Source organism: Bubalus kerabau, chromosome 7 (assembly GCF_029407905.1).
Source record: "Bubalus kerabau isolate K-KA32 ecotype Philippines breed swamp buffalo chromosome 7, PCC_UOA_SB_1v2, whole genome shotgun sequence".
Classification (NCBI taxonomy): Eukaryota; Metazoa; Chordata; class Mammalia; order Artiodactyla; family Bovidae; genus Bubalus; species Bubalus kerabau.
The window spans coordinates 75,539,560-75,554,002 of NC_073630.1; the positions used below are offsets into that span (position 1 = coordinate 75,539,560).

Here is a 14,443-nt window from a genome sequence, read left to right on the forward strand (position 1 = left end):
AAAGAATTCTCTGTTGGCTTTAGTTACATGATCTCTTGGTTAGCCCTAAGTTTCTTGGTAGTAGGGTTTTGTCTTCTTAACTAGCCTATCTCTGGTATGTAGCATAGAACTTTGCACAAGCATTCAGTAAACACTTTCTGAATATATTCTGAATATAGAAGGTTTTCACTTGTTTTGAAATTTGATTTCAAGTAAATCATATATCTGAGGTTTCTGTCTATATTTGCTTTAAAACTATTTAGTGCCACCTACAGCCTATTTCAGTAGAGTTGCTTTGACATTCAGCTTTATCACCCAGGTAAATCTTCTACAGACTCTCTATTACTTCAGATTTTTCTCAAATGCTAGTAGCATGAGTAGACTTGTAACTGGCTTTGAAATTCTTGCTTCATGATTCTTGGCTCTGTATGTTGGTGTTTCCTTAACTTAGAGTCAGATGTAAATTCTATTTTAATTATAGCTTCAATAAACTCTTTGGAAAAGGCTATGTAAGTGTTCTTGGGATGTAAAGATGCAACTTTTGAGAAGTTTACGACCCGGTAAGAAGATGAGACAAGGGGAAATACACAGAATGCCATTAAGAACATCTTAAACGGTACAGAGGAGTAAAAGAGCACTGGTGACAGCCTCTCTGGTCACGGCTGCAGAAACAGTTTAAAGTACAGAATACCCCAGTGGAAATGGTTAGTGCAGCTAGCTTTTTACTTTGTAGATTATGTAGACAATATGAGAGAGTTTTCTACCTTATTATTAATCTCTATAGCAATTAAAAAAAAGACATTGGTTGGGGGACTAATTAGGGTCTTTAGCTCAGTTATACTCACACAATATTTTGTACCTGTATTTATACACTTACTTGACTTTACCCATGAAATATTTTGTGTTTTGTTTTTCTGGTACTTATAAACTAGGACTTAGACAATGTGTTAGTATCATTTACTGAGTTTTAGAGGGCTCTGTATTCGATTCAATGGACATGAACTTGGGAGAATTGTGGGAGATGGTGAGAAACAGTGAGGCCTGGGATGCTGCAATCCATGGGGTCGCAAAGAGCTGGACATGACTTAGTGACTGAACAACAACATGTGTATCATTTTCTGTCTTTTTCTTTCCCTTAATGTTCTTCTTTTCTATGAAGCCATCATAGGTAGCATTAGTCTCTTGATTATCTTATTTGTTGGATTTGCACATGCACATTTAATTGTATTTAGAGTCATTCACGCATATATGAGTGTGGTTGCACACATACTGCTCTCCTACTCCTAGATTAGTGGGTAGTCTTGGTTCTAGTGATACTAATAGCAGGTACAAGCCGTGTTCAGCTGTACTCTATCTACCCTATGGAAAAGCTCTCTTAAAATTAAACCTGGCTTCAGGCTTTATTTTTCCAGTATGAAAGTGATTGCGACTTGTTTTGTTAATGCTTGGCAAAGTTTGATGTAGTACGGTACATTTAGGATTCATATAATTCAGATGATTTAGACAAATCTTGATTCCCTTGGAATTAACAAGTTCCAGGAAAGAGTAGTTTTTTTTTGCTGTAGTTACCTGGAAAATTGATATTTCTCAGTATTTTTCTTCTCTCTTAAGATTGTAAGATAGTTTGTTAGAAAATACAGGGTCATGTGGGGTCAAAAAACATTTAGTCCCTTATTTCACTTAATAGTATTGTGAGTTTTGGACTCAATGCTTAGTTCCCTGAACCTAAGAATTGGCAACAGTACCCAGAAGAATTTGTCCCAAGGATCAAGATGCAGTAGGAGACATAATGTATCTGAGTTTCAGATTATTTACCACTCAGTTTTGTATCTGTTCTTATAAAATTAAATCTCTAAGATGATGTACTCTGTGCTGTGGCCTGGGACCCCTTTGGCACAGCACCTCCTACCTCACTGAGAAACAGAAGTTGAGGGTTTTTAAAAGAAGGTATCTAATTTCACTTTTGTAACTTTGTATTTCTTAGCAAAAATATATTGACATTACTTATAAATATGTTTCAGAATTCAAGAACTTCAACAAGAAGTCTGCCAGTTACAAGAGAAGTTAGCAATGATGGAAAGTGAACTGAGAGATTATAACAAGCAGGTGGGATTTTTTATTTGCCTAGTTGGGATTGAGGTGAGTGTGCTGTGACTGTGAATAGAATTGGGTTATGTTTAATATTTCTGATACCTGAGTTTTTAATACAGCTTTTCTTTTTAGTAAATTCGTTAATAGAATTAATAGATGGAATGGCTTAGATGGCTTCAGAGCCTTCAGTCCATTCCCTGCATTATGCATTGAGGTGAATAGTAGTTGTTTTTTTTTTTTTTTTTAAGGTGAATCATCTATCTCCCCAAATATTATAAACATATTAACTGTTTCCATCTCAAGAGGTATTTTATTGAAGTGTACTATGCTTTATAATAGTATTTTTAAAAACTTCTTTTACCCTTTCTGTAGATTTTATCATTTTGAATATGTCTTTGAAAGTTACTCTTCCAAGTTGCCATGCTTGTTGAATGTTTTCTCTATAAGCACTAGTACCCCATACGACAGTTTTCTAAAGAAGCAAGGGAATGAATAGATTCAGGGTTACATGAAAACTTTGAACAAGCTTTGTTCTTTTATACTTTCTTTTGGTATCTTGGCTAAATTCTGATTTGGGTAATTACAAGCTTGCTTTCTTAATATGCTTACTGAAGTTTAAATCAGGTAACACGTTTTCCATATTCTGCACATAACTACGTTTTTCTGAAGTGAAGAAATCTGCACATACCAATATAGATGTAACCTATGTATCGGTATAAGTGTTAAGTTTATGAAGTACTTTGAAGATCACTTGGATAAAATGGAGTTAAAAGGAATTGTAGTAATGTCATCCAAAAAACTTATTTTATGGAGAGATGTTGAACATATCAAATATGCATATGAGATGAATATTAATTGATATTTTTCAATTTATAGTCAGTCATTCTTTCATCACATTTTTTTCTAAGTACTTTATGAACACAGACTGACCAGTCTTTGTTGTCTCCATGAGGTGGCTGAGGTGTTTGAAGAAAATAGCCTGACCATTCTGATTGAAATCACCAATTTAATGTGGTTATCAATCCTGATTGAGTCTACTGGATTCTCTATCAGTTTTTTTTTTTTGTGGGAGTTTGTTCTGTTCTTCTCAGCATATATTCCAGATTTTACTGTTCTCTTCAAGCTCTTCCCATGGCCTGTAACACCCTCCTCAGGATATCATCTTCTTTTTCAGTTTCCTATCTCTGACTTTAAAATGAGCAGTATTCACAGGTTCTCCTTAAGACTTAATGGGTAAGATGGTATTCTTCCTGTTTAAGGTTTCATGCACTTGGCCCCATTCCCTGTCTTCTCCTTAGGATATTGCTTTAATCAGTTATTCTTTAACAAACTTATATGGCCATTTTAATGGCTATAAATTTTTTTAGTCTTCGTAACAGTACTGTGAGGAGATGCTTTTATCATCATCACTAATACCCCTTAAAAAATATTTTAATTACCTTTCCCCTCTTGCTAACTAAGGCCTTCTTCTCCCTCATGCATACTTCTCTAAAGGGTGTCTTACTCGTCTTTCTCTACTTCTTCATGTCCTGTTCACTTCTTAACCTTCTGTTGGCTTCTGTCCCCCACTATATAAGTTGATCTAGTTACTGTTGACATTAGTTGCTGCATCCAGAAGGATACTTTTAAGTCTTCATTTTCGTGACTCACTCTGCAGTATTTGACATTATTGATCATTCCTCTTTGAAAATCTTCTGTGGCTTCATTTTCTTTTGGTTTTCCTTTTTGCGTTTTTTTTTTTTTTTTTAGCCTCTTATAATATCGTCTTTGCTCTTTTGTCTGCCTGCTCCCTAAAATATCACCGATCCCCAAGATTCTTTGACTTCTCCTCTCCATGTTTTCTCAGATAGTCTCATCTACTCTCTCAGTTTATTAGCTGAACGTTGATGACTCCCCAGTCTCTCAGGCTGACACTTTCTGCTGAGTTCCATTCTGATATGCCCAGCTTGACACTGGCATTTCCACTTGGATGAATGCTGTCTGTACACATATGCCTAGTGCTGAACTTTCCAGCTTCTGTTTCACATTTGTTTCTCCTCCTGTATTCTCAACTTTGATTGGAAGCTTCAGCATCCACCCAAGCCAGCATTCTGTAGTCTTGATATATCTCATTCTCTGCCTGTCACATACCACTCACTATGTTCTGTCAGTTCTTAAACTTAAATATTCTGTTCTGTCCTGTCCCACTGTTTCTTAGGCTCTAATCATCTCTCATACGTTCCTACAGTAGGTCTCCTTGCTTCTGGTCCTGTTCTTATCACATTCACCCTTTACTCCTGAGTAATATTTCTCCCTAGTGAAGTATACAGTGTTGATCATATGCTATGCTATGCTATGCTAAGTCACTTCAGTCGTGTCCGACTCTGTGTGACCCCATAGATGGCAGCCACCAGGCTCCCCCGTCCCTGGGATTCTCCAGGCAAGAACACTGGAGTGGGTTGCCATTTCCTTCTCCAATGCATGAAAGTGAAAAGTGAAAGCTCAGTCATGTCCGACTCTTAGTGACCCCATGGATTGCAGCCTACCAGGCTCCTCCATCCATGGGATTTTCCAGGCAAAAGTACTGGAATGGGGTGCCAGTTCCTGCCTAATTCTTTGGACTCATCTCCAACTATTAATTTCCCTTGCATGTTATAATTCAGTCATACCGAGTCATTTCTGTTCCCTTAAACATATCGTGTTGCCTAGTGCTTCTTTGTCACTGCCGGGAATATCCCTCCTTTCTTCTCTGCCTAGCATATTTTATAACTTTTTTGGACTTATTTATTCCCTTGACTACTTTGGTACTGTATACCTATTTCTATTATTGTATCATTGAACAACATATTAAAGCAATTATTGGTTTACTTTCTTGCTTTTCCTGTAAAGCTGTGTGTTTCTGAAAGTAAGGGATCATGTTTTATTCATCTTTGTATATTTAGAACTATGCTCAATAATTGCTTGTTAAATTGAATACTTGGTTTTTGTTTTCAATTTTTTTTTTTTGAAAAGAAAACCAAAGTTTGAAAGTGTGTGTGTGTTTTTCTAGATTCTTGGGTGGGAATTCATTGTTGGTAGTGATGTTTTTGATTGTATATCTGTTTTTTTCTACATAATAGATAGTAAAGCAAATTCATTCTGGCCTCATATCCTTTTTAATACTGAATTTCAGTAGCAAATCATTTCCTTTTTGTTTTATATTCATTTGTTTATCTCCCATTTATTTCACCAAGCACTGAAGTAGTTCAGACTCAGTTCCAGGACTTAGTTTCTTTTTGTATAAACATTGCCTAATCTTAGAGGAGAGAAAAAAAACCCCATAAAATTGGAAAGAATCTCTTCAGTAAAAATACTTATGGAACCTGTGTTGACAATCCTTAGGTTGAGATTTTCTGTGTAGATTTTTGCTCTGTATAAATGGATCTCATAATACCATTTATGTGTCAGTAACATATATGAGTGTTAATCTTTTGTATACATTGTGGGGCATAAGAAAAATGGAAGTATATTCAAATAAACATTTGTCCAGTATTAATTATTTCAGTTCAAAACCATATCTTTAAAAATGATAGCACAACTTTATGTTTTCAGATTGAACTTAGAGAACGAGAGATAGAACGACTGTCGATTGCATTGGATGGGGGTCGATCCTCTGATATCCTTTCTCTGGAGACTAGAAATAAAGCCAACGAAAAGCTTATTGCTCATTTAAATATTCAGGTAACGACTTTATGTATTTCACTGAGCATGTAAAGTTGTAAGTGTTTTTAATGGTCTTGGGTTTGTAAAGGTGAAAGAGTTGTTTACTTGGGTATTTATAGCAGAAAAGATTTCATAGAGTCAAAGTATCCAAAATTGGGTACAGCTGTTGAAAAATCCTGTTTTTATATTTAATGAGGTGCAGGAATTGATATACCACAGTGATACGTGTTTAAAAGAAGAGAATAAACTGAAGGTAAAAAGTAATCCTCAATTTGCTTTAAAAATTGTGTATATACATTCAGAGAGAGAAAACACTAGAAGAAACTATGCCAAAATACACTAATAAAGGTTTATCTTTGTGTGGTGACATAGTCTTCTCTATGATTTTCTCCATTTTTAAAATTTGTATTTCTTTTATAGTGTAAAAAATATTATTTAAAAAATAAATATAAAAATTAAACATAACAGTTTTTATTTAACTATGTAGTAGTTTGCCTTGCCATGCATTTGACCTAAGAGTGAAAGAGCAAGAGACTTCTGTGAAACATGACAAATGACCTTTAGAAATTTTTTTTTTAACTGAAGTATAGTTGAATTACAGTGAATGTTAGTTTCTGATATACAGCAAAGTGATTCAGTTATCCATATTATATATGTATTATTTTTCGTATTCTTTTCCATTATGTTTTTTTGTTTGTTTTTAACTGCACTGGGTCTTCTGTGCTGCACGTGGGCTTTGGTTTCGACGGTCGGGGCTACTCTCTAGTTGCAGCGCACAGGCTTCTTGTTGAGGTGGCTTCTCTTCTTGCCAAGCTTGAGCTCTAGGGCACACAGTCTTCAGCAGTTGCAGCGGGTGGGCTCAGTAGTTGCCTTTTTCAAGGTTAGTTGCCCCGTGGCCTGTGGGATCCTAGTTTCTGGATGAGGGGTTGAACTAGTGTCCCCTGCTTTGGCAAGTAGATTCTTAACTACTGGACCACTAGGAAAGTCCTTCCATTGTGTTTTATTACATGTTATTGAATATAGTTCCCTGTGCTATATGGTAGGACCTTGTTTATTTTATATACAATAGTCTGTATCTGCTAATCCCAAAGTCCTAATTTATCCCTCCCCAAGCCCCTCTCCCCTTTGGTACCCATAAGTTTGTTTTCTGTGTCTTCGAGTCTGTTTCTGTTTTGTAAATAAGTTCATTTGTATTTTTTTTATTCCACATATAAGTGACATTATATGGTGTTTGTCTTCTTTCTGACTTCATTTAGTATGATAATCTCTAGGTCCACTCATGTGTCTGTAAATGGCATTATTCCATTCTTTTTTATGGCTGAATAATATTCTATTGTGTACACACACACACACACACACACACACACACACACACTACATCATCTTTATCCATTCACCTGTCAAGGATGTTAGGTTGTTTCCATATGATCTTTAGAAATTTAGATATCACTGCTACCTGGACTGCAGCCAGAGTAGATTAAGTCCCAAATATTAGCATAGCTCTTGAGCAGTGCTGTTCAGTAGAAATAGGATATGACCCACATATGTCATTTAAAATTTCCTAGTAGTCTAATTAAAAAAAGTAAAAACAAAACAAGTGAAATTAATTTTAATAATGTATCTACTTAAATATATCCAAAATGTTATTTCAACATGTAGTCAGTGTTGTCAAATATTATTGGCATATTGTACTATTTTTTTGTACTAAGTCTTTGGACTCCTCTTTGTATTTATAGCACACCTCTGGACTAGCCACATTTTAAGTGCTTAGTAGCCATATGCAGATCTAGTGGCTTCTGTGTGGTACAGCACTCCAGACTAATATTATCATAGTGGTAATCTTGTCATATATTTAGAACTCTATGTTGGGAAAAGGTTCACACAAATTTCTTATTTATCCTTTCCTTCCATGCTTGAAAACTGAAGACACATATATATATTTTTACTAAACCACACATCAGCAGTTTTACAAATAAAAACAATATAAATTTGAAAATGTAAATAGCTGGAGTTCTAACTTTCAGTATTTTAAAAAATACAGTATTTTGAAATATTTTGATAGTTCAGTATTTGATAACTTTCCAATTTATTAACTTATGAATTACAAATTCAATTTAGGTTGACTTTCTTCAGCAAGCTAATAAAGATCTGGAAAAGCATATACAAGAGCTTATGGAAACCAAGGAAACAGTAACATCTGAAGTTGTTAATTTAAGTAACAAAAATGAAAAACTCTGCCAGGAATTAACTGAAATAGACCAGTTAGCACAGCAGTTGGAAAGACACAAAGAAGAAGTGCTCAAGACTGCTGACAAAGAACTTGAGGAAGCCAAGGTACATCTAGGCTAAGGGGGTGCTCGTCAATTCTCCTAGAGAGGAGTGAGCTTGAGTTCTTTTGATATCCTATCCAGGTCTTTTGGTTTGTTTTGTAATTCAAGTTTTTTTTTAAGTGTTATTTACATGCTCTAAATGTTTGCACTTTCTCCAGTTGTTCGCGTGTCTTTCTGGAGCACATCTGTTCTTATGGCAATTTTCCAGATTCCTCCCTCTTTTCATTCAAGATTTTCATCTGTCCTTTCTCTACATTATGAGCAGGCTTCTGAAGTTTGTCCTCTAGGTCATTATGTGCTCAGGAGCCCTTTAAAGGTATTTTTTGAAACTATATATGTCCTTGCACATTTTTAAGTTGGTAGCTAACATTTTTCATCTTTAAATAGATGCAAAGGATGTAATTTCTAATCAGTTGTTAAGATTGATCTCTTAAAATAAAATTGTCATATTGTTCTTATAAATATAACCAGCAGAACCCAAATGACCCTTCTTGAAATCCCCACAAAATTGTATCTTATTGTAACATATTTTATGCTTGAATATCTTTTTATGATAACTATCAAATGTCTCTGCAATTAGAAACATACATGAATTGAAATTTTTTTAATTTAAAAATATCCTGTGACTATAAAGTTCAGAATGTTAGCATTTTCCTGTAAAACGTGTTATTATAATTATTAGTAGTCAGTGGATCAAAGTGACAGATGTAGCACAAATGTTGGTAAATACTTATCAAATAAAAAAGTAAAATTGTACTGAAAGTACATCTTTTAGTAAGATATAATGGGAGAAAATAGCATCTTAATTAAAGGCCTTGACGAGCCCCAACATTTCAGGTGTTGTCTGGTACTTCAGAAGTTTTTTATATGTAGAGATATAGTATGAAATTAGAAGCTTGCCTTTCTTTTGAAAAGTGGGTAAAAGGCAATTGTGGAAGGGTAGGTAGGAAAGAAGAATTCACATGATACCTAGACCACAGGTTTTCAGGTATATAATTTTTAAGAAGGATATTTTCAAATTATTCCAGATATTGATTTCATAAAGCTGTATGTATATGATAGTTTTGCATAATACTTGGATAATCTTTATATTATCCCAAGCATGAGTATAACCTATTAATAGTTTTAAGGTCACTACTTTATATCAACTAAATAAAATGAATTAATCTTATACAGTGTCATCTCCATTAATTAGTAGAATAGAAAGAAACTACCTCAACATAATAAAGGCCATAGTGAAAAGCCCACAGCTAACATCATACCCAGTGGTGAAAGACTGAAACCTTTTCCTCGAAGATTAGAAACAAGACTAGGATGTCCATTCTCCCTACTTCTGTTCAACATAGTACTGGAAGTCTTGGCTAGAGGAATTAGGCAAGAAAAAAGAAGTAAAAGCCATTCAAATTGGAAATAAAGAAGTAAAGTTTTGTTTCCAGATGAAATGATATGTGTAGAAAACCCTAAAGATGCCAAAAAAAAAAAAAACAGAACTAATAAATTCAGCAAACTTGCAGGGTACAAAATCATTGCATAAGAATCTGGGTGCATTTCTATATTAAAATCCAAAAAGAAAATTAAGAAAATAATCCTGCTTACAATAGCGTCAAAAAGAATAAAGATCTCAGGGATAAACTTAACCAAAGAGGCAAAAGACTTGTATACTGAAAACTATAAAACACTGCTGAAAGCATTTAGAGACAGAAATAAATGGAAAGATATCCTGTGTTCATGGATTGGAAGACTTTATTGTTTGACTGTCCCTACTATCCAAAACAATCTGCAGATTCAGTGTGATCCCTCTCCAAATCCCAATGATTTTTTTTTTTTTTTTTTTACAAAAATAGGAAAAAATCCTTAAATTCATATGGATCTCAAGGGACCCAGAATAGCCAAAACAACCTTGAAAATGAAGGAAACATAATTAGTGCAATTTTTTTAAATTGTTTATTTTACCAGGTCTTAGTTGTGGCATGTGGGATCAAGTTCCCTGAGCAGGGATCAAACCTGGGCCCCCTGCATTGGGAGCATGGAATCTTAGCCATTGGGCCAACAGGGAAGTCTCAATTAGTGCAGTTTTAATTTTGCTTTTGTGACTTTAGTTTTTTTGCAGTATTTCTGTGTCTCTTTGCTTTCCTTTTCCACTTTCTTTTGCATATTCTCTCATGTGTGCACAACATACTGAACACAGTTTCACACGTCAGGTTGAAAGTAGTCGAGAATGACAACTTGGATCAGTAAAAGATTCCTGTTAGGTCATAATATTTTAATCTTGGCATTCAGCACCTTAGTTGCCATTTAGAGGATCCAGGTTGATCGTCTCCTGGATGAGGGCATGGCAACCCTCTCCAGTATTCTTGCCTGGAGAATTCCATGGACAGAGGAGCGTGGTGGGTTACCGTCCATGGGCTAGCAAGAGTTGGATACGACTGAGCGACTAAGCACAAGCACAGGGTGTTAGTAGTGGGTGGTGAAAGAGCAAATAGGATGGGAAAGTCAGGAAATGACAGGGCCAGAAGAGGAGTCCTAAAAACCAGGGCTTAAGGAAAGTCCTACAATTATACAGACAGAAGATTTTCAAGGGGCTCTCTTGTTGCACATGTTACAAATAGGTCCCTATAAGCATTCAGGATACCAGAAATTGAAGAGAAACCTAAACTTTGCCTCCTCTTCATTGAAACTGAGGCATAGAGCTGGCTAAAGCTTTTGCTCCCCCTGATGACAGAGAACATGAATTACTCAAAAATGACTTGGCTTCATTTTCACTGTCACTTAGTGTTAAGTATTCTTGACTTTTAGGTATGTACCTAATAAGCTTTTTATTCCTAGAAAGAGATTAAAAAAAAGCTTTCTGAAATGCGGAATCTTGAAGAAACAATGGGAAAACTTCAGCTGGTGAGTAGGTTTTGTATTGAATTGCCAGAATTTTCATTAAGAAAAATTTTATGTTTTATTTTACTTTTTTGTTTACTAATTATAATTTACCTGTCATAATGTTGACTGTTTCAAGTGTCCAGTCCAGTGGTTTTGGTATAGATACAAAGTAGTGCCGCCGTCACTACTAATTCCACAACATTTAATCTCTCCAGAAAGAAACCTCATACCCATTAGCGGTCACTCCTCATTTTCCTCTGCTCAACCTCTGACGGCCACTGATCTGCTTTCTGTCTCTGTAATCTATAATTTGCCTATTCTAGATATTCTATGTAAATGAAATTATACAATATATAACCTTTTATGTGTGACTTCCACTTAACCCATTGTTTTCAAGGTTCATGCGTATCATAGCATGTATCATGACTTCTTATTTATGGCTAGTAATATCCCATTGTATTATATATTTGGTTACATTTATATTTTATAATTCTTTTTTTATATTTCTAGAAATTAAAAAAATTTATTGTAATAGAGTTGATTTACAATGTTGTGTTAGTTTTAGATGTACAGCAAAGTGAGTCAGTTATACATATATCCACTCTTTTTTATAGATTATTTTATATATATATATATGCCATTACAGAGTATTCAGTAGAGTTCCTTGTGCTATACAGTAGGTCCTTATTAATTTTGTTTTATATATAGTAGTGTGTATATGTCACTCCCAGTCTCCCAATTTATCCCTCTTCCTGCTTACCCCCAGCTAACCGTTAGTTTGTTTGCTACATCTATAACTGTGTATCTGTTTTGTAGATAAATTCATTTGTACCCATTTTTTAGATTGCATATATAAGCCATATCATATGATATTTGTCTTTCTCTGACTTATTTCACTCAGTATGTATATTTGTATACTTCTTTAATCTCATATATAATAGGTAGCAAGTTACACTCAAATTTGGAAAGCCTGTTAGGAATTTTATATTATTTAAAGGACTTCATGACTCATCACTTTACTAATATTAAAACTAAAAACTGATAATTACTTGATAAAATTGTTGACCTTTATTAAAAAGAACTCAGTTTTCTTTTAATTATTTTGTTTGGCAGTACAAACCATCTTACTAGTCATTTTGTTCATTCTCGTGGTCTTCAAATGACAACATGGTCTTCAAATTACAACAAGTAATCATCCCAGCATAAACCTGGATTTAGCCTAACCTAGATGTAGTTTTATAGTCTAGAACTGGCAGAAAGAATGTCTTGTGTACAAGTAGAAATTCCTAGGTGGTCACCTGATAGATTATTGAGAATTTTTTAATAGCCTGTTAAATTGGATGAGTCTCCATTAATATTGGAAACAAAGACTAGTACTAACTCCCAAGTTTTCTCATTAATTACACTCTTTTTACAGTCTAGTGGTAATATTCTGGTGGCAGTCATGAGGCAAATTAAGCGAAGCCTTTTGTGATACACTGGCTCATAACTGAGCCATAACACCAGTTAGGTGTTCAATAACTGGTTTTTGTATGTTCACTATGAACAGCGTATCACAATGACTTTCTATTTCATCCAACTACTTTATCAGGTAGTCATTTCAGCTGAACACTGCTAAACATTAGCTAAACCTACTAGATGTTGTCCACTCTTGAGTTTCATAGATAGGTAAAATTGTCCCATGAAGTCAGAAAATGTAAAGCAGATGTTTTGATGATGTTTTCACTATAGTGTAAGCACCGTGAGGACAGGGATTTTTGCTGTTTGTTCACTGCTGTTTGTAATGCACACTGTTTGCAGTTGTATGTGATTTATAATACTGTCTCAGAACTGTGACCAAGTTTCAATATTGTTGCCTGACAGCAAGATGTAGTTACTTTCTGACCTTTCTTATTTTTTCCACTGGTGTTACATTTTATGTATTTTTAAGATAAATGTTAACAATATTATTAGCTGCTGCTGCTAAGTCGATTCAGTCGTGTCCAACTCTGTGCGACCCCATAGATGGCAACCCACCAGGCTCCCCCATCCCTGGGATTCTCCAGGCAAGAACACTGGAGTGGGTTGCCATTTCCTTCTCCAATGTGTGAAAGTGAAAAGCGAAAGTGAAGTCTCTCAGTCGTGTCCGACTCTTAGCGACCTCATGGACTGCAGCCTACCAGGCCCCTCTGTCCATGGGATTTTCCAGGCAAGAGTACTGGAGTGGGGTGCCATTGCCTTCTCCGATATTATTAGCTAACATTTATTAAGTACTTGCCATGTGCTAGACACTGTACAGTGTTTCACATTCATAGAATCATCCATAGATGAATCTATAGATGAATCATTCATAGATGAATCCTCGGTGTCCAGGTGCTGGTCTTATCCCCATTGTGCAGCTGAGACTGAGAATAACCCTGTGCTTATATATACCTGTGGTAGTCTTAAAGCACTGTCTTTACTTTTGCTTTTCTTTAAACATAAAAACGCTTTAAAATTTTTTATTGAGCAAGTCATATTCACTTTTTTGAAAGACAATATGCTAAACAAATTAAAAGAAAATAAAATCCAATAATTCTACTACTTTAGAAGGGAGCACTGTTGAGTTTGGGTTTTGTGATGCTTTTAGCCTCAATTGAGAATTAACTTTAATTGAAATGGTATATATTTGACTGACTAAAATGTATGTATGTGAATTACTCTTAAATAAATGTGTTTTCATGTTTTGTAAAGTTGCTAGAAATCTTAATTTTAGTATTAAAATTTTCAGGAATTAAGCTTATGTCATAAAGAAAAGGAGAGGCTGAGTGATGAACTCCTTATAAAATCAGACCTGGAAACTGTTGTTCATCAGCTTGAACAAGAAAAGCAAAGACTTAACAAAAAAATTGAAAGTTTTGCAGTTACAGGTAAAATATAAAATGTTAATAACTTAAAAAGTGTGATTTCCTCTTAATGTTTTATTTTTAGCAGTAGATGATGTTTCTTTTTCATTCATTCATTCAATAAATATTTGTTGAGTGTTTGCTGTGTATCAGAAACCAGACTAGGCACTGAGATATAGTAGAAAATCTGTCTCCCTCAAGAACCTTACAGGAATCTTTTATATTCTGACTAGTTGGTACAGGGAACCCCGGTTGAATATTTTCCAATGTAAATTTATCTTTCTTTGAGTCACATGATAATAGAATTAAGACTATGAGGAAGACCATTATGAAATAGTGGGAAATTGAAGTACAGAATCATTTTAAGTAAATGCAGTTTTATCACCTTCAGGTACACACACACAAACACACACACTTGAAATAGGCTAACTTTCACACACACACACACACACACACACACACACGAAATAGGCTAACTTTCTCACACACACACACACACACACACACTTGAAATAGACTAACTTTCACATACATACATACACACACACACACACACACTTGAAATAGGCTAACTTTCTGCCAGGTACCTTATCCTAAATGAATTGGTTTAAGAAACATGTAAGAATC

At 34.8% G+C, this 14,443-nt stretch overlaps 1 protein-coding gene across 4 annotated transcripts in view; it reads left to right on the forward strand.

Annotated features, from left to right (window-relative positions):
• Positions 1-14,443, forward strand: part of CEP135 (centrosomal protein 135) — a 79,921-nt gene that overhangs the window by 12,239 nt on the left and 53,239 nt on the right. For 3 of the 4 annotated variants that reach the window (XM_055588634.1, XM_055588635.1, XM_055588632.1), the window contains exons 6-10: positions 2,001-2,085; positions 5,641-5,769; positions 7,870-8,085; positions 10,908-10,973; positions 13,702-13,840. In XM_055588634.1, the coding sequence (XP_055444609.1) occupies positions 2,001-2,085; positions 5,641-5,769; positions 7,870-8,085; positions 10,908-10,973; positions 13,702-13,840 (635 nt within the window). The remainder of the gene's footprint in view (positions 1-2,000; positions 2,086-5,640; positions 5,770-7,869; positions 8,086-10,907; positions 10,974-13,701; positions 13,841-14,443) is intronic. The other variant, XM_055588636.1, reaches the window with a different exon arrangement.